The 21,210-nt window shown below is 35.5% G+C and overlaps 1 protein-coding gene across 9 annotated transcripts in view; it reads left to right on the forward strand.

Moving 5' to 3' along the window:
* The window catches only part of KCNT2 (potassium sodium-activated channel subfamily T member 2), a 136,983-nt gene that overhangs the window by 62,314 nt on the left and 53,459 nt on the right, over window positions 1-21,210 (forward strand). For all 9 annotated transcript variants that reach the window (XM_065675328.1, XM_065675326.1, XM_065675327.1 and 6 more), the window contains exons 10-12: window positions 13,481-13,661; window positions 15,822-15,986; window positions 17,576-17,712. In XM_065675328.1, the coding sequence (XP_065531400.1) occupies window positions 13,481-13,661; window positions 15,822-15,986; window positions 17,576-17,712 (483 nt within the window). The remainder of the gene's footprint in view (window positions 1-13,480; window positions 13,662-15,821; window positions 15,987-17,575; window positions 17,713-21,210) is intronic.

Consider the following 21,210-nt stretch of genomic DNA (forward strand, 5'->3'; position numbering starts at 1 on the left):
TCTGTTTTCCATCTCTTTCATTACAGGAAGGCATTATGTTTCACATGCTTTGTTTTACCTTTGCAGTAAAAAGAAAAACCTGGTACTCACATGTTGCCTTTGAGAATGTTATATCATTTTGGACAGTAACACAGTAGCAGATAGAATGCCATGTGTAACAACGGATGACTGATTATGTTGAGGATGTTTCTTCACCATTTAAAATTCAATGCCTGGCAGCAAACCATCATCACTCACAATTCCTGGCTCCAAAATGAAGTTGTCGTTAACATGCAGACTTTTAAAAGTCTTTCATTGACTGATTCATTAGGCTGACAAACTGTTTATTTTACTAAAATTTCGTGTTTATGGTAATTGCTGACACATTTAACTATATTATTAGATGCCATCAGTTATTCTGGTTCCCTAATGAGCAGCAACTCATTATGCTGATTTGTGATCAACATAACTCTTCACTGATTTGTTCACTTTCATTGTTTGTTTCATATTCCAACTGTATTTTAAGGGTGTGAAGTTTAGCTAAGTTCATACCTGAAAACAGAAAGTGAAGAGTTACAAAAAGATGTTGATACAATCTTGACCATACCAGCAGAAATTGGCATCAGCCACCAGGAATTACTCACTCACACTGTGTTTGTATTAGGCATAACTTTACAGAATATAGAAAAGACATCTCAAGAGGCTTTGGCAGAGTTAGGGATGTGATATGAGATGATCTGAAAAGAAGATAGATTTTAGTGCATTCACTATGGATTTTAAAAGAAAAAAATTCTCATTTTTGTCTTCTGTATGCTTGCTATTCCACTAGAACTCACTGCAGCATTTAGACATGTTTTTCAAACAGGTGAGGACTAGAGGCTCAGTCATCCAAACACAGTATCACATTTGAGTGATAAACTAATACATGTAAAAGTTTAATATCCATGGATTCCTCCAACTCACCTATTTGCAGTATTCTTTTCATTAGCAGTAGAGGCCCCATGCCGGAGCTGTCACATGCCAAAATCACTTAGTGAGCTTAAATAAAGAAAGTAGAGAATTAAATGTATGATTCATTATGAAAATGTTGCCTGTAAACTCAATCTCTGATAATTGCTTGTGGACTTCCACAAAAGTCTTTACCAAAACATACAGGTACAACTATTTAATAGTCACAACCATTAAATGTCAACTTGATGTCAAAGAGTGTTAAAGATTAATCTCTAAACGGTGTCTGAGCCTTAATAAATTTTTATTCCTAGCACTATTAGCAGGTACTGCTTTCCATTCTCCCTCTCCCCTGAAAAGGAGAAATGATGTACATAAAGAACCTTTAGGGTATAATCCAAAAAAGCAGGACTTCAATTAATGGGGTCTGTATTTCCATTGGCAATAAAAGCCTTCTTCTAAAATAGGTTAAAAATAGCAATTTATATTGGTTTTTTGTTATCTCTCAACCTCAGTGAAATATCTAGCCATATACTTCTAAGATAACTCAAATTTAAGCTTAAAGTTGAATATGTGCTCCTATTCTTCGCAAAAAAAAAAAAAAAACAAACTCCTTTTTTTATGCTTATGTAAGTTCTAAATTTTGGCAATATAAATGAGAAATTGTATATACTGTATATTACAGTGGAGGGCCTGAGTCACAGCAATAAGAAAAAAGAAATTAGTGTTCATTTAGTAAGCATTTAAGTAGAAACCATGGGTGGGCTTTGCAGACTGAAAACTTAACAACAGGCTTGAAACCAAATTTCCAGTTCCTTTGGGCACAAAATACAGTCATAATTACATTCTGCAACAAAGCAGTATGTTTACTAATATATTATAAAAGGAGTATAATGAGGTTGAAAAGGGATGAGGCTATTTAAATCTGTCCAGTACAGAACGGTCTCCTGTAATTGCATGCATTCTTCTGGTTTTCTTAGCTCCATTGCAGCTTCCATACAGTCCTTTGGATCTTGTACTACTCTTTTCAGCAAACTTCTACTCATCATGAGCCTACAGATAATGTTCTAAACAGACAGAGGCTGGACGTCAGTGTAGTTGTCTTGAGACTGCCCATACGGCCACTCATTTAACCAGCTTGACAGACACTACCCTTATAAAGCAGCAACAGAGTGTATGCTTCCGTTCTGCTCGCTGGCTGTTTGGACAATCTTTCTTAAGAGAATACAGAATGTAGCAGCTGAATTGACATACTAATAGAAATGCACACTTATAGGATTTACTTTTGGTGCCCAAATCCAGCAAACCCTACTGGCAACCTGCAGCGGTATCTGTGTAATTACTGGTCAGAATTTTTCACCATTGTTGCTGAGACTGCTGTCATCCTCCCATTTAATAATCAGTCCATCCCTTGTCACTATCCCTCACAATCTCAAGAGTACTCCATAAAAATACGGAACATGATGACAGTACCCAGACTGAGAGGAATCAAAGAAATAGTTTCCGATGTTGCAAGGATGTTACACCTTTGACAGTAACTAGTGGCCTTTATTCTTTTCCGTATAGGTGACTGGCAGAGGTACCAACACTGACAACACCTATGCAGCATATGAAAAGTTTAAATGATGCCATATTTGTGCACACAGTGGCAGCAATATTGAAGGGTAACACTCATAATAATAACAACAGAGAAAAGACCACTGATGAACCAAAGATTTCACAGCCCAGCTTGAAACGCGAAAATTGTACACCAGCGTCCAAAAGTGATCTGACTACAGCCTTAAACACTTTTACCTTACCTTAAACACTTTTTCTAAATTTAAGTTTTCTGGAAGGGAAAACCATAGGAAGTTTCCCATTACCTAAACTTCCCACCCATAAAGGTGTTTTATCCAACATCCAGAGATTCAGAAACCAGGTATGTCCATCTAGCTTGTGACTTGGAGAACAAGCCTGTCTGCTTCATTTTATAAACATAAGGGTGTTACAATATTTTGAAACAGCACAACCTTATCATTTCAATAATATGCAGTGTTATTTTCACTGATACTTTCAATATTATTAAAAATCCTAGAGAATATGCTTATATTCAGCATCTTGAACAGTTATATAAAATATCATCTTTAGTTCATAAAAAGAGAAACATCTACTTAAGAAGTAAATAACAATGCAGTAATAAAATCCAAAAGGGAACAGATTACATACTCATCTAGGTTGTCAGAAAGCTTTTGCATTCACTGATCTATAAATATTCATCTGCAGAATAAACTCCTTGTTGTAAGTGTAAACATTATGCAATAGAAGGAGTAAAACAGATTTCTATCTCTCTGTTCCTACATAATTGTAGCATTGCATAGTGGTCTTCATTTGGGCATCTCAAAATGTTCAAGTAAGTCCATCATATTCCATCTGTCTCCTCTTCATAGCTGCAAACCTCTCTCCTTTGTTCTCAGAAAGATTATCTAAAGCACAACAAGCAGCTGCCATAAGAAACAGATAATTCTAATCAGTTTCTAGCCTACATGTCTATGTCTTCTATTTATTCACCCTTTAGTCTTTAAAATGCATATTCTACTGTTTTTCCCAAGAAGTGCTTTTTCTCCCTTTTGGGTGCCTAATAAAAGAATTCATCAGCTCAGTAAACACATGAAAAGCTGTTCCTAGTAAATGGTATTCTGTGGCTAGTTTTTCTTGCTTTGGTTATACATCACATACTGGTATATGTAATAATCCCTCTGCAAGCTAGACTTGCAGGACCTGGAATGAAAAGGGTAGAATTTGTGAGGTGGCCTCAGAGCCACCTTCAAGGTGGATTCAAGGGGACCTCAGAGCCTACGTTCTGGATCAGAAAAAGTCAGCTTTCTGATATCAGTCTTTGTTTTCCATGCCTTCTGATGATGAAGTCTGTGATCATTACCATTATACTGTGGAGTCCTCTTAGGTAATTGATGATGAAAACAAATGTAAGTTAAAATTTCTGGGAAAAACAGAAGCTTAATGCAGACAGCGAGGACTGGCTGTGAGAGCATATTAAAAGATTACGAGTAAGATATAAATAAGGCAAGCAGAAATGAGTTTCTTCAGTGTCTGCAAGTAAAATTCACTTCTGACAGGGCTTGGGTGTAACTGCAACAGAACATACATTTTATGGAAATTTAAGCTGGAAAGAAAAATTCTACCTGTGCGCTTTCCAAAGGGCAGTACCCTTCATGCCTATGGGGAACAAGCAGTAACTGCTATGAATCAGGTTTTAGATGACTCTAACCTGCATTACTATTGGTCTGAGTTTCACAGAAGGAAAGTGTTTCACTGTTTCACAGTGCAGGAAAGACCATTCTTCCTGAATATTACTTCCCTATAAATTCCTGAGAAATTACTTTTTGTTTAAAGTGCTAATAATAAGAAAATTTTGCAACTGAAGGAAAGTAATTTGGCTTGTTCTGAAGCAGTTGTTTTAATAGCAGCAATAAAAGAACAGGAAAAAAGAGGTGCACTCAAGATGCAAACAAATAAGAGGCTGTCAAAGAGATGTAAAAATGGATGGAAGTGTAAGGAAAATTCATGAGGAATACCCTTGAGAATCAGATGAAAAAGTAAAATCTGATAAGGAGTGAGTTTTGACCACCAGAACTGAAGGAAAACTAGGAGGAAAATTCCAAAACCCTATTCCACAAAATCCTGTCCTAAAAGGAAGGAACTAGGAAAAGGAAAGTTGTCAGGGTTTGAGAATAATATAAATCAAAATTAATATTAACAATAAAATCCATTTATCTTTAAAATGCAATATAACTTGAGTTAGATTGAAAACAAACAAAATTGTTTTATCAGTAGCTTATACTACACCGTAACACTGTAATGGTTGTAAGGTTATAAATCATCTAAGACTGATCCCGTCTTGAGTGTCTGTAAAACTGTACTGAATCAACTGTTTTCCTAAACGTTTATTTAATTCCATGGCCTACCTTATATGTGAATCAAAACTGTAGCAAACTAGATATGGTGCAGACAAACTATCTGAATAGACTGAAGCTAAGGTGTTTTACCACCAAAGATGCACAAAAGAAGCTGCTCAAACCTAATAAGATGCCATAAGGGAATACTGACATTTAGGATTTTCCAGGTATTGAAAGATACTACACATTTCAGTGTGGTTTGGAAACACTCTTACTGTAGGCAGCTTTGATACAGAATACATGTAAACATTTGAGTACGTCAAGGACAGGAACTGCAAGCTTGTTTACAACAAATAAATGTTTGTAATGAGACTGAAGTGTGCCTAGGCTAGGATAGACATATTGCTGATTCATGCTCCTTGAGAGAAAATGTGTGCTCTTGGACCACAACTAACATGTGCTTACTGGATTATTATTACAAGGTCTTCTAATGCAGGCAGAGTATGTCAGGGGAGAATCTTTCCATTCTGATTTTGTTTATTCTTTCATTAAAAATCTATTACTTTTCGCAGTACAGCAGGACATTGAATTAGAGGAGCTTTTTGCCTAATCCAGTATGGATATTGGCCATTTTTGGGTCCTTTTAGAAAATTTATGCATGCAACTTGAGAGTTTTTGTTTGCTTGTTCGGTTGGTGGGGTTTGGGGGCTTTTTTCCTTTTACAAAGCTGATTATTAAAATCCAAGTTTAGCATGTTTAAAATCTGTCAAGTAGATAATTAAACAACTCAGACAGAGGTAGTGGTATAATACCAGGCTTTGGAAATTGAATAAAATTTTCCATGAGTGTCCTGGTTTCGGTCAGTTTGGTTTCGAGTTACCTCAAAACAGACTTAGGCTCAGACAGTCCTAGAGGCAGTTTGCATTTTTTAGGTTTTCTTCATTTTTAGTGAAAATTAATGAAAGTTCTTATATTTATGGTAACTGTGGACTACATTCTGTCACTAGGAAATGAAATATATGTATATTTGGTCACAATCAATACCTGTGTCTCCAATTCCTATCCTGATTCACACACGCTGGATGAGTTGCTTCTTATACACATTTAACAAATATTCAGATAATGAATCTTTCAATCATTAATTCAACTTGATCGAGGGAGTATGGGTGCTTTGCATAACAACTGTTGCACCCTTAAGAGTGTTTCAGACACAAAGCATGACGTTGCAAAACGTATCGGGTGTATTAAATTAGAAGCATGCATTTGAATTTTCCGGCACAACACATAAAACTATTAACAGCTTAATTATTCTTCCTGAGAAATTATCAATACGTAATATCACATAATTCTGTAATGCCCAGTGTGTGAACAGTACCTGATGGTATTTCCAGAATAGTTACTGACTTCTTGTGTGAGTGGTCTGATACCTCAGACTCCAGAAGGCTCTTAGCTGCAACAGTATTGATGCACTGAAGTTGGAAGGCCAAGATTTACTTCATATGCCATCAGAGATCTGGAGGCAGACAGAAAGGAGACAAAAATACAGGTGGTTTTTTTTGGACATACAGATTGATGTGTGCAAAGACTTTTTAATGTAAATACATTGAGCTGAATGCTGCCCACAGCAGGACTCTGCTTGGGCGGTCTCAATGACCAGAGTTGTCTTATTGCAGCTCCACTTCTCATTTCACAAAACGCAGCAGCAGGAGTAGAAAGGCTTTCACTCAGTTTCAACAAATATCTATATACAGTTGGTACTTTCACAATATCCTGTTCTGCTTAACAAGATGTTCTGCAGTTTCTGGAAGTCACATGGCTTACTAGTGGAAGTTTATTTTTATAAGTTGAGCTTTTGCAACCATTAGATACAAATACTGATCTTTGAAGGAAGGAAAATCATAGAATCATAGAATAGTTAGGGTTGGAAAGGACCTCAAGATCATCTAGTTCCAACCCCGCTGCCATGGGCAGGGACACCTCACACTAAACCATGTCACCCAAGGCTTCATCCAACCTGGCCTTGAACACTGCCAGGGATGGAGCACTCACAACCTCCCTGGGCAACCCATTCCAGTGCCTCACCACCCTAACAGGAAAGAATTTCCTCCTTATATCCAATCTAAACTTCCCCTGTTTAAGTTTTAACCCGTTAACCCTTGTCCTGTCACTACTTATTTAAACACTATGGGTAAGCAATAATGGTATCAACAAGCACCATCGCTTAGGATAAAGATACAATTTGAATACAGGAAAAGGTGACATTTCCAGCTGAAGGATAAATTCAGAATTAATTTCTGACATTGTGGGATTGCTATGTAGTGAAAGAAAACTGTCTGAGCTACTAAATTTTGTCCTCCTCATTCTTTTCACTGTCTTGTACACAGGTAATTTCTATATCCTGGAATTCAGTTATTCCCACGGCATTAAAACCTTCCATAAGGAATGAAAGGTGTAAATTGGAAGTTCTTATTGTAATTCTTAAATTCGATATATTATACATGATATATTTTGTCATTTTAACATTTTGGAAATTGCATGCCTACTGAAACTAGTAATTTATTTCTTAAAAAAAAAATTAATACTATTTATGAAAAAAATGCTTTTCTGCTGATAAATGTTCAGAAAAAAAAAAAACCTAGGTTTCATAAAAGACCTGAGAAAGCATTGCAGAGCTGGGGAAAACTGGAGCATTTGGTTTTTAGCAACTTCAAACCTCAATTTCAGGGTGTTTGGACAGGACAGACATTTTATTATTGGTCAGAGTATTTTCTAATTGTCCCTTCACTCCTTTACATGCTGCAGTTTCTTATCATCTCTTGTTCCTTTTCTTTGCCTATTCTTTATTATTTACACAAGAATTAGAAGTTCTGTCAGAAAACGTTAGGCTTTTAGGCATTGGGTAAGGTGGTTATCAACATCTTCACCTTTAGTAGAACCAGACTACACAGCTCAGTAGTGTGTCATCGGAAGAAGATAATGACAATTCAGAGGACATGTATTATTGTTTAGAAATCAACATACAACGTTTCCATACGTATCTCATAAAGTGAATGAAAAATATTTTTATGTCACTTCAGTTTTATCAGGGCAGAGTTTTGTGAAGTGTAAATTCAGCATTTAATGGTTCTGTTTACATTCTTTAAGCACTGAGAATTGCTTTTCAAATAATGTCGAATTTTAAAATATAGGACAAATCTGCACCTGACTCTACATTAGTGCCCTAAGGAAGACAGAACTTCCCACAGAGACAGCTTCCAGTGTGAAAAACTTTGCCTGTGTACAAAGCAGGATGTTTTCTAACATCACTCTAATTTCATTCTAACATCACTTTAATTTCAAGGACTTAAGACTGGCACCATCTTAACATTAATTCTTTGGCAAGTAGTGAGCACCTTTTGCCAATTTCAGGAAAAAAGACCATGCATTTATCAGACTTCTTGGAGATATTACATGCCTCCCAATATGAAGAGTAGGAACTGTTCTATAGCCACATTTTATTTTGGTGTAAAGACTGAGGAATTTTCTTTAAACATCTTGAGTGAACTCTTCCAAATCTTCATTTCCTTAAGCAGAGAGTTAAAGCCGCTATAGTTATATGTCTCACATCCCTGCCCATGTACTTCCTGGAAAGTTAACATGGTTGTCTTCTTCAGTGTTTCACTGTATTTGAGTTTTACCCATAGGTATTTACTACAGTTGATAGGCTATCCACAATTTTGCTGAGTGATGGTTCATTCCAATTTTTCTTACAGACAGAAATAAAACCCAAACCTGTGACAGTGGCATCAGAAAAGTTTAAAAACACAAACAGCAATTGGCAGTACAAAACCATCAAATCATAATTTAGTCTGAAATTTGTTCTAACATCACCATTCAGTGGTAGGATATGTGGAAACTAAAGAGTTTTGGGGTGAGAAACTACTGGGAACACTTAATATATAGACTGACTATATAGATGCTAACTTCTGTAATATAGAAGTGCTGAGCTTATACCACAGAAGCTCACTGATCCTGATAAAATTAATCCCCATTGATTTCAACATATTCTTTAGCTAGTTCCTGTAGCTAACTACTCAATACACAGAAAAGTAATTACACAAGTTGAAGCTCAATGTTAAAGTCCAAAGAAAACAATGCTGTTATGCTACCTAATCCTGAAGACACTAAGCAGCTCTACTTTTGGCTTCAGCCTCTGGCGAATTATTGTAGACCTCCAGAGGTTGTACCTGTAAACAGTAATTTTCTCTAGAAAAATCTGAAAGTCAGATGTAGTTGGCAAACACAAATGAAAATACAAACCAGTATAAAATAGATTATAATAAACTGATTGTTAAAAAGGATAGTTAATGTACAGTACTTGCAAACTGCTTTCCAAATGGTTCTTTTTATGTCCAGTTCTATGGCATGTTCCACAGCATGGCAAAAATCTGACTTAATCTCAGGGGTTATTATACTCTACAGTATTTCTGTACCACATGTGGAGGTAGGTCATGAAAAGTAGTTAGCTTTGGCACATAAAATACTCAAGCAAACAAAGATTCCTGGAATTCAACTGAAAACTTCCAGTAAAACAGGGATTGCACTCGCAGAAGTTCAAATGATACCTAAAGTAAACATGACTAATCTCTAGATATTACATGCTGCTACCTTTACTTTTTGTTTTTCAAGTGCAGTGGTAGTAGAGGATTTAAAAATCACACTTCTGTTCTCTGTAAGTTTGTAATATATTTTCTGATAATACTTGTGTTTTAGGAGACCCACGGTTTGGATTTCTGTCTGTTTTTTTAGGGATACTTAATCTCACCTCTATTGAACCAATTTGGTTTTGTTGTAACTGCTCACTCACATCCACTATGAAAAACCAACCTTACTGAATTTACAGGAAACCAGAATTGGTATAGAAGGTGCCAAACTTGGCTCTGTGTTTTAATTAGGCTTTTTCTGTGTATTTATTGTTACAGTGGTTTATTTTCTCCATAAAAACAAGTTGTTGTGAACATTGCCTTTGCCAAACAGTATTTTCCTGCTTGAAATTATTATGTTTGTCCAGGGATGACCAAGTAAATTATTGTGTCTTCATGGGATGAAAGAAAAAGAGGAAGCAAACAAGAACAAGGAGATAAAAATACCACCATATGATATTAAAACAGCCAAAAGAGGAAGTCCAAGTTACTGCATATTTCATTATGTCAGGAAATATGAGAAAGCAGACAAGAATATAATGCTGTCTGGTTTGGTACATGCAGTGTTTATGCATCTTTTAAAAAAAATGCCTAACACTTAATTTGCAAGAGAAAAGAATCTGATACCACTATTCATATAAAGAATTATGTTGTATTAAAAGATGTCAGTAAGTTGTGGGGAATGGAGTAACTAATTCATGTGGTCTTGGCTTCATGGATGGCTGATAACTTTTCCATTGCATTCTCCATGCAATGTAATCAGGTAGCCCAAATAGCTAGGAACATGGTATAGATGCTGAGTAATGCTTATTTAGAGGCACTTGGGATGAGATTGAAGTGTAATATTCTTGGGGAAGGAGCTAAAGAGGTAATATTTCATTTGGTAATTAGACTCCTATAAAGTTGTCCTTTGCAAGTCAGGATTTTCTGCAGTTTTGTGATCTCTGGCTGTATCAAAAACAGGAGGCAGAGCAGCAAAACACCAATAAAATTAAGACCTGGTAACCATTCTTTCATTTTCAGGGTTAGGGCTTCAAGCGCCATTTGGTTGAACTGCAAATGAGCTGCAAGTAATTTTTGAGGAAAGAAATTAATTTGTTCAACAAGTTGTTCAAGAGCTGAATTTCTGCTTCAGCAGTGAGGAAATAGCTCCCATATCTTACTGATTTAAAGGCTGTTAAGAAGCTCTGGCTCATGCCCACTGAGTTCAATGAGAAACAGCTTGAATCCACAACATTTTGGATCAGGCACAAAATTATTTTGACAGCTTCAAGGAATAGGAATATATAGGACTATAAGGGAGTACAGTTGTTGGAATCCTGGTCTCACTAGATTCAGTGGGAATTTTACTCTTCACTTAGAAAAGGCTGAAATGGTTCAGGATATATTAACTTATCTCAGTTAAGCTAAAGTATGATTGGGTGGGCTGGCTACAGAAAGCTCAGGAGGAAAGAAATTATCTCCTTCATCAAGGCTTGAGTTTTCCTACCAGCAAACTATTTTTAAGGTTTTACAAAAAAGATCAAAAAGTGGAGAAGTAATTCTCATTCCTTGAAAATTTGAAAAAGCTCTATGATATTAGATTTATTTTACATTTTAATCCAGCCTGTCAAATACAAATGGTAAAATTGACCCTTTTGCATGTACAAATACTAAGTCATTTCACAAGCATCACCTTCAGAAAAAATATATTCTTACCAATGACATAATCATGCATTCTGCTTCAATACAACCCATCTGCAGATATTTAACACACTTAGCAGAGTGGTGTAATAGTCCTCTTATGTCGGAGACATATCAGTGGTTCAGTGTAATTGCTACTTTCCTGCTCCTTGTGACCTTAATTTCTGAAGTCAAGGTTATGTGTTTTAGAGATGCATGCAACCAAAGAGAAGAAAATTAACTAAGGTCATCAGGAAAAATAACAACGAAGAATTAAAAATCCATCACCATTCTGCTTTTAAAATTACATATAACTTACATGCATAACAGTATTAAGATAGCTTCTTTTTCCATACTTGGATGCCTCCGCAGTATACTCCATTATTTCAAATGAACACTGGAAAATTAGTTAGCTGGAAAACTTCCTTGTCTGAGACCAAAAGAAAGCTTAATTAGTATAATTCCTTACAGTTCTGCTGTTAATATTTTCAGGGCCAAAAAATGTAGTTTTTGTAAAAAAAAAAAAAAAAAAAAAAAAAAGAAATCCCACCAAAAAATCAAACAAAAAAAAGAACACCAGAAAAAAACCACAACAGAACAAAACAAACAAAAACTAAACAAAAACCCAAAACAAAACAGAACAAAAAACCCCACCACAACCCTTTCCACCCCCCAAAAAAACTCCAAAATCAAAACCCCCGAAACAAACAAAGAAGCAAAAAAACCCACAAAACACCCAAAACCAAACAACCCCACCCCCTCCCCAAACTGGAAACATAGCGCAATTATGGATGATCTAGATTACAACTCCAGTGAAAAATGTGGGACAAATTGGATAGGAATATAAAATTATCACTTCTGACTGAAGTATCTAACTTATGCAAACAACGGGGAAAAACTCCACCCTTTTTAGAACATTTTGAGATGTGTGAAAACTACAAATGCTAGAACTGTGAAAAGGAAACTGGGAATTTGATCCATATGTTCTGGAAATGCCACTGCCTACAGCTAAATTATTTTTGGAGAACAGAAGAGAGAACAGAAGAACAACTGCTCAAGCTGTTATAAACACAGGGTCTCCCTGGTGATGCAAAGATCTTACCATGGAGGGTATTAATGAGTGACTATTACCATCTGGATACCATGCATGGAGAAATAATTTTTTGGCGTGTTCTAGAATAATTACTAAAGAACAAGATATTATGTATCAATTATTTCTCTTAATTCTCTGTGAAGAAATCATTCCGCTGCACCGTTCAGAGTGGTTCACAAATCTATTTTCTTCATATAAGTGAATTTAATTTAAAAGCCTAATCTGAACCAAGTAATTCTACTGCATTAAGGGTGGTCATATTTTAAGTTTGGGAAGCTCTTAATTGAAATATTATTATCCTATTTACTGAAGTATTTTTAAAATCTGCAACATATGAAATAGCGCTTAGACCTGTAGACAGATTCTGCTACTTCCCAAAACCAAAAGCACATCATGCAGGTTACAAGAGAAATAATTAGCAATTAACCTGGGCTACCACTTACTTGTTCACGGGAATGTGTGACTGGAAGAAATGAACTTAATTAATTCTGTGATCAAAGACAACGAAGCCTTACATTTTTATTCTGTACTTTTAGCAAGCAGAATCTTTGTACCCGTTGGCATCTTCCACTTTCTGCTTGAAGGCTGACCCTCGATACTTATTCCTCTGACAATTTGATAGCCTGCAATGCTCACATTCAGTTTATTCTAGACAGTCAGTACCTATTTATACCAACATTATCCTTCTAGTATGCAACACATACTCTCATAACTAGTTCATGCTAGTAACTCTTGCCACAGAAAGAGATAGAAGCTAACATAGAGAGGAACAGATTTAAAGAAAGCAGTGTGTATGCTTTCTTGGCCATACCAGCAAGCTCTCCCTAAAAAAAGTTAGAAGATGTTTATAAAAAATTCTGAATGGTGGCAACTATATACCATCTGTTGTGTTCTGGTTTAGAAAGGAATTGCATCAATTCATGGTGTTCTGTATACCACCTCTCCCTCACAACAGCCACCAAGCAAACCCTAGCAACAAAGTTGTAACTATGCTATTGAAATAATTAAAAAATTGCTTTCTTTCATTACAAATGACATTTGATAATTATATTAATAACACTTCTGGTTTGCTACTAATTTTTACTCTTCTTTGGGAAAAATGTCCTTGCTGAGCAATTCATGGGTTCTGAAAATAACTAGTGCTCTTCGTATATGATCAAAGTTGAACTCACCCTAAGTACAGTTCTTATTTTTCATGTCTTTATTCATTCTTTTCTACATAGTATTTGTGGAATTCAGCATCTGGAACGAGCAGGAAACAGGTTGACTCTCTTTGACTCCCTTTATTTCTGCATAGTGACATTTTCCACTGTGGGCTTTGGGGATGTTACACCCAAGATATGGCCTTCAAAGCTGCTTGTTGTCATTATGATCTGTGTTGCTCTTGTGGTGTTGCCCATACAGGTAAATGTGGATATTTTTTTTACTCTTTAGAATTGTTTTTTAAAACAAAAGAATAATAACAAATAATTTATTGTTACTACTATTATTATTGCATATATAATGTCAGAAAAAATAACTATCTTCTGCACCTCCTGTTCTGTGTCTTTCTTTTCTTTCCTATTTCCTTTGTCTGTTCTCCTATAGTATACCTTTATGCTATAAAACAGAGCACTAATAATAGTTTTCAAGTGCTGGCGAAACATTTCTGTCATGTACCACAGAGCCCTTCCTTCATCCTAAAATATGGGTTTGTTATTAATGAAGCACTTCAACAAAAAACAATACCCCAAAACAACAGTAGCCAGCACTTTCATTATGAGCATAGCATTTCCTCTGCAGGCTCTCCCTGTTTCTAATCGTGGTTCTCTCCACTTCCTCTCTTACTCTTACAGCTCAGTGCTAACATGAAAAAAATCTCATTAAATCTGCAACTCAAGCAAATTGGGTTCACAGCTGTGTATGTCGGTACAACACACACACAGAGCCAACAGAACAGACAGGAATTTTTCATGCCTACTTAAGTTTAGGACTTCCGACAGTTTCAACAGGAAAAGGCAGATTTATGAAAATCCAAGTATTTCAAGGAGTCAACCAGTTTCATTACATTCATACCAGACATTTCCAAGCTCATTAGGTGAGGCTTGGTGACAGAAACCCTGAAATTACATGGGAAGCCCTGCCGAGTTGTTAAATGTTCCACACTTGGTCACCACCCAGACTTCATGCCACAAAAAAGGGGATGGGGGAGACACTGTGCACGCTTATTAAAGCTTATAGTGGACCTGCCAACCATGAAGCTCCAAATTTTTCCTACACAGCCATGGTTTCCAGACTCTGCTTCTTTGACAGTGAACTAAAGCTCACTGTGAGCAGACAACACGGAGGACCTGAAAGACTGGAAGCTCAAACTTTGTGTGTTAATTTTCTTGAAATTATTTGAAGATTTTAATTATAACTAAATTTTTAATGTATGCATATGCAGACATATGCACTAACACAATTACATTCCCACTCAATGGGAATTTAGTAAAATATATATTCTATTGAAAACTAAAATACCCTCTAAGAAATTTGGAATTTCCTAGAAAATATAACTTTCATCTTTCAGGTAGTTCCGATATACACTTCAGGTATAAAAGCTCTGCATTACCAGTAAAAAACCCTGGAATCTATTGCCCTTTCACATAAATTTACCTATTATTAGCTACTTTATTTTATAGCTTTGTTATGATAACGGGGCTTTGTATAGTTTGCCATGCACAGAATATGTGGGAGTCATTCTCTCCTGAGCTTTTGTCCTATGATATTAAATCATTACTCATGATTCAGTCTCCCCATCAGTTGAATGTGGATGAGAAAAAGCATCTATCACACATACATAGTTAAATCAAGCTTAGCATTAAATGTATATTGCTTACAATACAATTTGAAATAGTGTTTGTATGTTTTATTACAGATTATTACCATGACACTGAGAATATTCCCTTTAAAGGATCCAGATTAGTAGAACAGTATTTACTGTTGGCTTGTTTCTGTTGTTCAGCTGGCAATGGCAATTTGCTGTATTAACAGCTGCTGTGTATTTAAGTTATATCTAGTTTTATAAAACAAATAAGAGAATATACAGAAGGTCACCTTAAGAACAATTTAAAGTATCTGGGAAGAGTTAGTGGCCAAACTAAGTAAAATGGTGATTCTATGTGAGTATCTGTACCCACAGTATACATTTAAGTAGGTGAAAATTTAACTTTTCTTTTGAGGGAAGCATTTATGTCACATGGTGCTGAAAAAAGAGAGTTCAGGGTATAACCTACATAAAAGAATAAGGTACAGCCTTCATTCTTTTCTAAAATCTTGAGATTTGCTGTAATCCCATGGTATTTTAATGGATTTACCCCAGTTTTGTGTGTGGTAGAGTAGCTCTTCTGCATGTTTTTTAATCACCCTATTATTCATCTCACCCACATACTAGAGACCATTTTACAAAGAAAAAGACATTGTAGGCTAAGAGCAGCTTTTCGTAGAGGCATGAGATGATCGATGCAACATTGTTAAGTCATGATACAGTTGTACTGCACATCTGCTTGTCTGTATTGCACTGACAATTGGCATCTCTTGCAGTTTGAACAGCTGGCATATTTGTGGATGGAGAGACAAAAGTCCGGTGGTAACTACAGTCGACACAGAGCTCAGACGGAAAAACATGTTGTGCTCTGTGTTAGCTCTCTGAAGATCGACTTACTTATGGATTTCTTAAATGAATTCTATGCTCACCCCAGATTGCAGGTACTTACAGTGAAAAAAAAAAAAAAAAAAAAAAAAGAAGAGATTAACTCAAACCAGTGATTTTCAGGACAGCCTTCTGAAATAGTTTCTAATTTGTAAAACTGAATTTGGGAATAGCTGATTGAATTGGGAATCTATAATTGCAAAAAGAACCTGATACAAAGTATGGAGACATTAATTTTAAATTGAGGTAAATAGACTAAATAAATAGAATTACTGTCTTGTTGAATTATGCCAGTCCTTGTAGAAACAGATATTTCCATGCAAATTCCTTATATTCTACCCCAAAATAGAAAATAAATGAAAAGTAATTATTTTTTCCTGTTGTTTTGGGACTGGATCCAATACTCCCTCGCAAGTCAAAGCATCTTTTAGTCTTTACATTTTGCTTTGGTTTTTGCCAGAGGTAAGAAGATTAGATACTTTTGGAATTGTGGAAATTAAGAAATAAATAGATGTATTTTAAAGGACAAAGGCCTTGAAAGACTACACGCAAGAGAGTTTCTTAGTGTACATATATTCCCTAGCTAATACAAACCTGTCATATGACTTTTTGCTCATATAAAAGCTTATTTACATGAGATAGCCATTTGGATGCATTATCATTATTTTTGCTACAGACCATTTCTTCCACTAAATCTTCTCTTTTTTATGAAGTTACCTGTGGTACCATGCTTCATTAAATAGTGCAAGAAAATCACAAAAATACAATTCTCAAATTGCTCAGCACCAATTTGACAAATCCCAAATCCAAAATATTCCCCAAAATAATTACCTAGTAAAAGGCATAAGCAAATGCACGAAGAAATCCAGTTCTTCATAGATGCAAACACAAATTAAAATCCAAAACTTAGTTAACTATTCTGAAGAATGAGTTAGGTTCTGTGATACACTGGAGACAAAGAAGGAATGTCCTAATACTACTTATGTAGCATTAAAAATGTTACATAAATTTTCGCCACAGCTGAAACACAAAGCTGAAGGACACAGATAACGCACAGGATCTCTTAAGCGCTAAGCTTTCTTCAAGTCTATGTGTGCTAAGGAAGGCTTCTATGACAAGCCTGTCCTAAGCTCTCAGTCTCTCCCCTCACGTTCCATTTTTGTCTCCTTTTTCTATGTACACGCTTGTATAGTTGAGAGCAACTGTGCTTTTCCTAACAAGGACTGTTTGTTGTACGGGAAACAAAGAGTTTGGATCTACCCCTTAATGCAGAGGAAAAAATTTGGGGGAAGACAATTCCATTTTAATCATTGAAAAGTTCCTACGTTTTCCAGCTAGAATGACAGAAATATAAACTGTCTCTATAAAGAAAACTAAATTATGCTCAAATGGAAACAAAAATGTTTCTAAATGTGCTTCAGTTAACCACTCTGGAGTCTTACGTGAGCAGTTGACAGTTGTCCAGACAGTTTTATTAAAGAATAAATTATTTTAAATACATGTATTCAAATAGCTATTGTCAATTACATTTGAGAATTATCAGAGACCCTTCTGACACCCTGGGTCTCTGTCAACTCATTCTCTAGCAACAATAAATAGTAACATAATAAAATAACATGACTATTCCCCCTTATGTTTTTGACAGGACTATTATGTCGTTATTTTGTGTCCTACTGAGATGGATGCTCAGGTCCGAAGGGTATTACAAATCCCAATGTGGTCCCAAAGAGTTATCTATCTGCAAGGCTCAGCACTAAAAGATCAAGACCTGTTGAGAGCTAAGTAGGCAAATATTGACCAATATTGTTTTTTTACTTTTGTTTCACTCATACTGTTTGATAAATAATTTTGACAAAAAACCACAAAAGCTGTGCTAGAAGAAAAGCATGTGTATGTAGAAAGCAAGGCTCTGATATAATTTGTTTTTCTTACTATCTGAAATTTTTCAAGGAACAAATATTTTTAAAGCTCTTTAATTAGACAAAATTCTACCTCACTTTTTTTATGGTCTCAGTTTTTAAAAGTATTGAAACAGAGTGCCTGTGATTTCTTCTGAGAAAGCAGCTCAGAAAATTCCAAATCTGCCACTAATGATAGAATTTATTTCTCTTCCTTCAGCAAAAATAGTAAATGTGATGGTAGTTGTCCTGACCAGCTGAAGAGGGGAAAAAAAGCAAACAAAAATAATTATCACACTTTGAACCCGTTGCAGAGTTTTGTTTCCTTCCCACGTTCAGCCTGTTAGTGTAAGCAACTACTCTACTATACCTCCATATACTCTTCTTTCAGGGCCTTCCTCTCACCACATACTTCCACCACTTCTAAAAAATCCTCTCTGGCAGTTAACAGTGAATGACATTAATCAAAACACATCAGTCAAACACACTTGCTTCCCCCCCACATTGCTCAATCACTTGAAGGTGTGAAGGAATTCACAGTGGAATTCATGTAGGTGGGTTGTCTCTTTAAGCTCTCCAAAGAGAAAGGTGATTTTTAGCAGATAACTGATTTGACTTACATGCATTGCTCTTTATAAGAAGCAGCTAATATAGATACCTAAATTAAGGTTGACTATTTGTGTCATTCAGTCTTCTTTACCCCAGGGGAGTTATTTCAAGGATCTAATCTGTGAGAAGTCTAGTGAGCATTTTTATCTTCTCAGATTTTTGCCAATGAAAAAAAAAAATTAAAATTTGAAGTAAATTTAGCTTTCTTTTATAATAAAAATTTAGCTTTTTTTTTATAATAAAAGCTTTTTTCAGAATTAGGGATTTTTATGTACAGAGAGGTTCCTCTTTTTGCTTTCTTGCTGATTTCAAAAAGAAATCTACGTGGGGATGTAGCTGGCATTTGTTCTACACATTAGAAGCAGAACAATTAGGCTGTTCCATAAAGAATTTAACTTATACTAACCTGAAGGTAGTCAACCGTGGAGCTGTGCTTTTTGCTGCAGAACATGTAATTGAATGTACCTGTCATAGAATAATTTTCAACCTCTCCTGAGGGAAGAAGCATAGTGGGAATTTAATAGAAAATTTAATATGAAATTCAACCCAGTACCTAAGATGTTTCCTGTATTTTTTTTAATGAAAACTTAATAACTGAGAAGATAACAAGGCACATGGTAAACTTCTTCTAATAAATAAAACAATGGTTACTATAAAGAAACCCCAAACCTAAGAAGCGTCTCATTATCAAAATGTCATACATATTAGAGAAATACGGTATCAAAATAACATGATAAAGGTCACAACAAAATGTAAAATACCAAAAGTTGTCTGACTCCAATAAGTAGTAAGTAGTTAACTAAGATTGTGTTTTTCATTATATGCCCTAGTACACACTTTGAGTTTACGAAACTGATATTCATTCTTACTTCCTACCTTTGAGGGTGTCACTTTGCAAATTCTTGGTGTTCTCTGAACTGTGTTCACATGCCCAGCTTCAACAAAAAAACAGAATGAATTCTGTCATGATGTATCACTCTGAAACTTATATTGTTCATCAGCATGACTGGAAACATTATCACTACTTCAGCAGTTGAAACAACATTGGAACTGATAAAAACAGCTCTCATTTTCCATGCAGACTAGCACTAGAAAGCAAGTTAACACTACCATGCTTGATTTCTTTCCCCAGCAGCTTTCTCCCATGATCTGTTATGACTTTAAATATTTTTTCCTCTCTCTACTTTTTTTAGTGAACTATCCATAAATCTTCTTAATCCTTTTCTTGTCCACTCTTTGCCTTATACTTTTTCCTTTCATAAATTTCTTTGCAATATATAAGGTCGCTTTAATTTCTGCCACCCTCAAGCAGTGGAACTCTTGGGTTTTTTCATCTCAGGTTCAGTTTTCCAGCACATAAAAATGGTGTAATTGTAAAAGCTTTTTCAGTCGTTAGGACATAAATAATACTCTTCTCATAAGGATACTCTGGGTTGTCCTTAATTTTTTAATACAGATGTTAGTGGTGTTTCTATTAACTAAATTCATGGCATACATAGATGTTAATCTTGGGTTATTATCCTTGTCATCTGTTCTGAAATTATTCAAACAGTTACAAAAAAAAACAGTGGGGGGAAAATGTGAATATATTCACGTGAAATTTCATTTTCTTACAAAGTCACCTATATATAGTCACTCCAGTTACCACTTCAGCTCTCATCAAAATCCCATCTAATTTCACTGAATTTTCTTTCCTACAAGTTTGATAAAGTCCTTGTCTCCCCCAGTTCAGCTCCCATGCTTAGCTGAAACTACTCCTACAGCTCCCATGATTTCTTCCTAATCAGCACTCAGAAGTGCCTTGGCCCCACTTCTTCTTCACATCAGCTACATTTGACATTACTCTTTTGGATATATTTATTTGCCTTTATTACAATTATTTTTTCCTTTTCAAGTACGTTAATGGTTTGAGGCTTCTGCTGTTTTCTTACCTCTATGTGCCTATGTGGAATCTACAATGATCTGACTTTATCTCTTTTCTTTATATTTTCTCTGAATAATCTCCCACAAAACACACAAATATAATCTCTATTTCTACAGTCAAACCCTAAGAGGTTGGCTAAGCTATCTGACATCTCATTACGGATATCTATTCACCAACTTTGGTTTAGCTGCACACAGATCTTAATTTTTGCTAGCAAAATAAAACCAGTATCCTACTGTGGATCATAAGCTTGGAATAACACCACAGAGCATCCTATGTAGACAGAGCCTGCATCTTGTGTTTTCCCACACAAGCTCTCATTTTTGCCCCACTTAAAATTATATTTATAGTCTTGACATTTATAATCTCAGATCCCCAAACCCTGTTTTTCAGAAGGCTCTGGAAATATTATTTATGTAGTATATCACTTTCCCTCACTGCAGTCCTTCCCTGGCTTACCCTTCTTTATTACTTCAAGGAGTAACTCTTTATTCTTAGCCTGCAACTCCCAGTTCTGAGAGGTAACCTAGTAAGTCTATAATGCCACTCTCTTTCACACATACAACAGATTTACAAGTCCCACTGTGATTTCAACCATGCTGTCCCTTCAATCTAGGATGAATTTCTCAGAAGTATCTGTAAAGTAATGCCTGTATTCTCCATCACATTCTCTCTTCAGTTGATTCTCTACTCTGATATCTAGTGAGACCATTTTCTACTTTTTTTTAAATTTTTATATTCATTTTTTATATTCAGGCATTGTCATACCATATCTTTCCATTTCCCGTGTTTGCATATACTTTTGTTGTATTTTGTCATGCCACTTAGATCTTATCTGGTAAGGACTTT

This window comes from Lathamus discolor, chromosome 3, assembly GCF_037157495.1.
Source record: "Lathamus discolor isolate bLatDis1 chromosome 3, bLatDis1.hap1, whole genome shotgun sequence".
NCBI classification, from domain to species: Eukaryota; Metazoa; Chordata; class Aves; order Psittaciformes; family Psittacidae; genus Lathamus; species Lathamus discolor.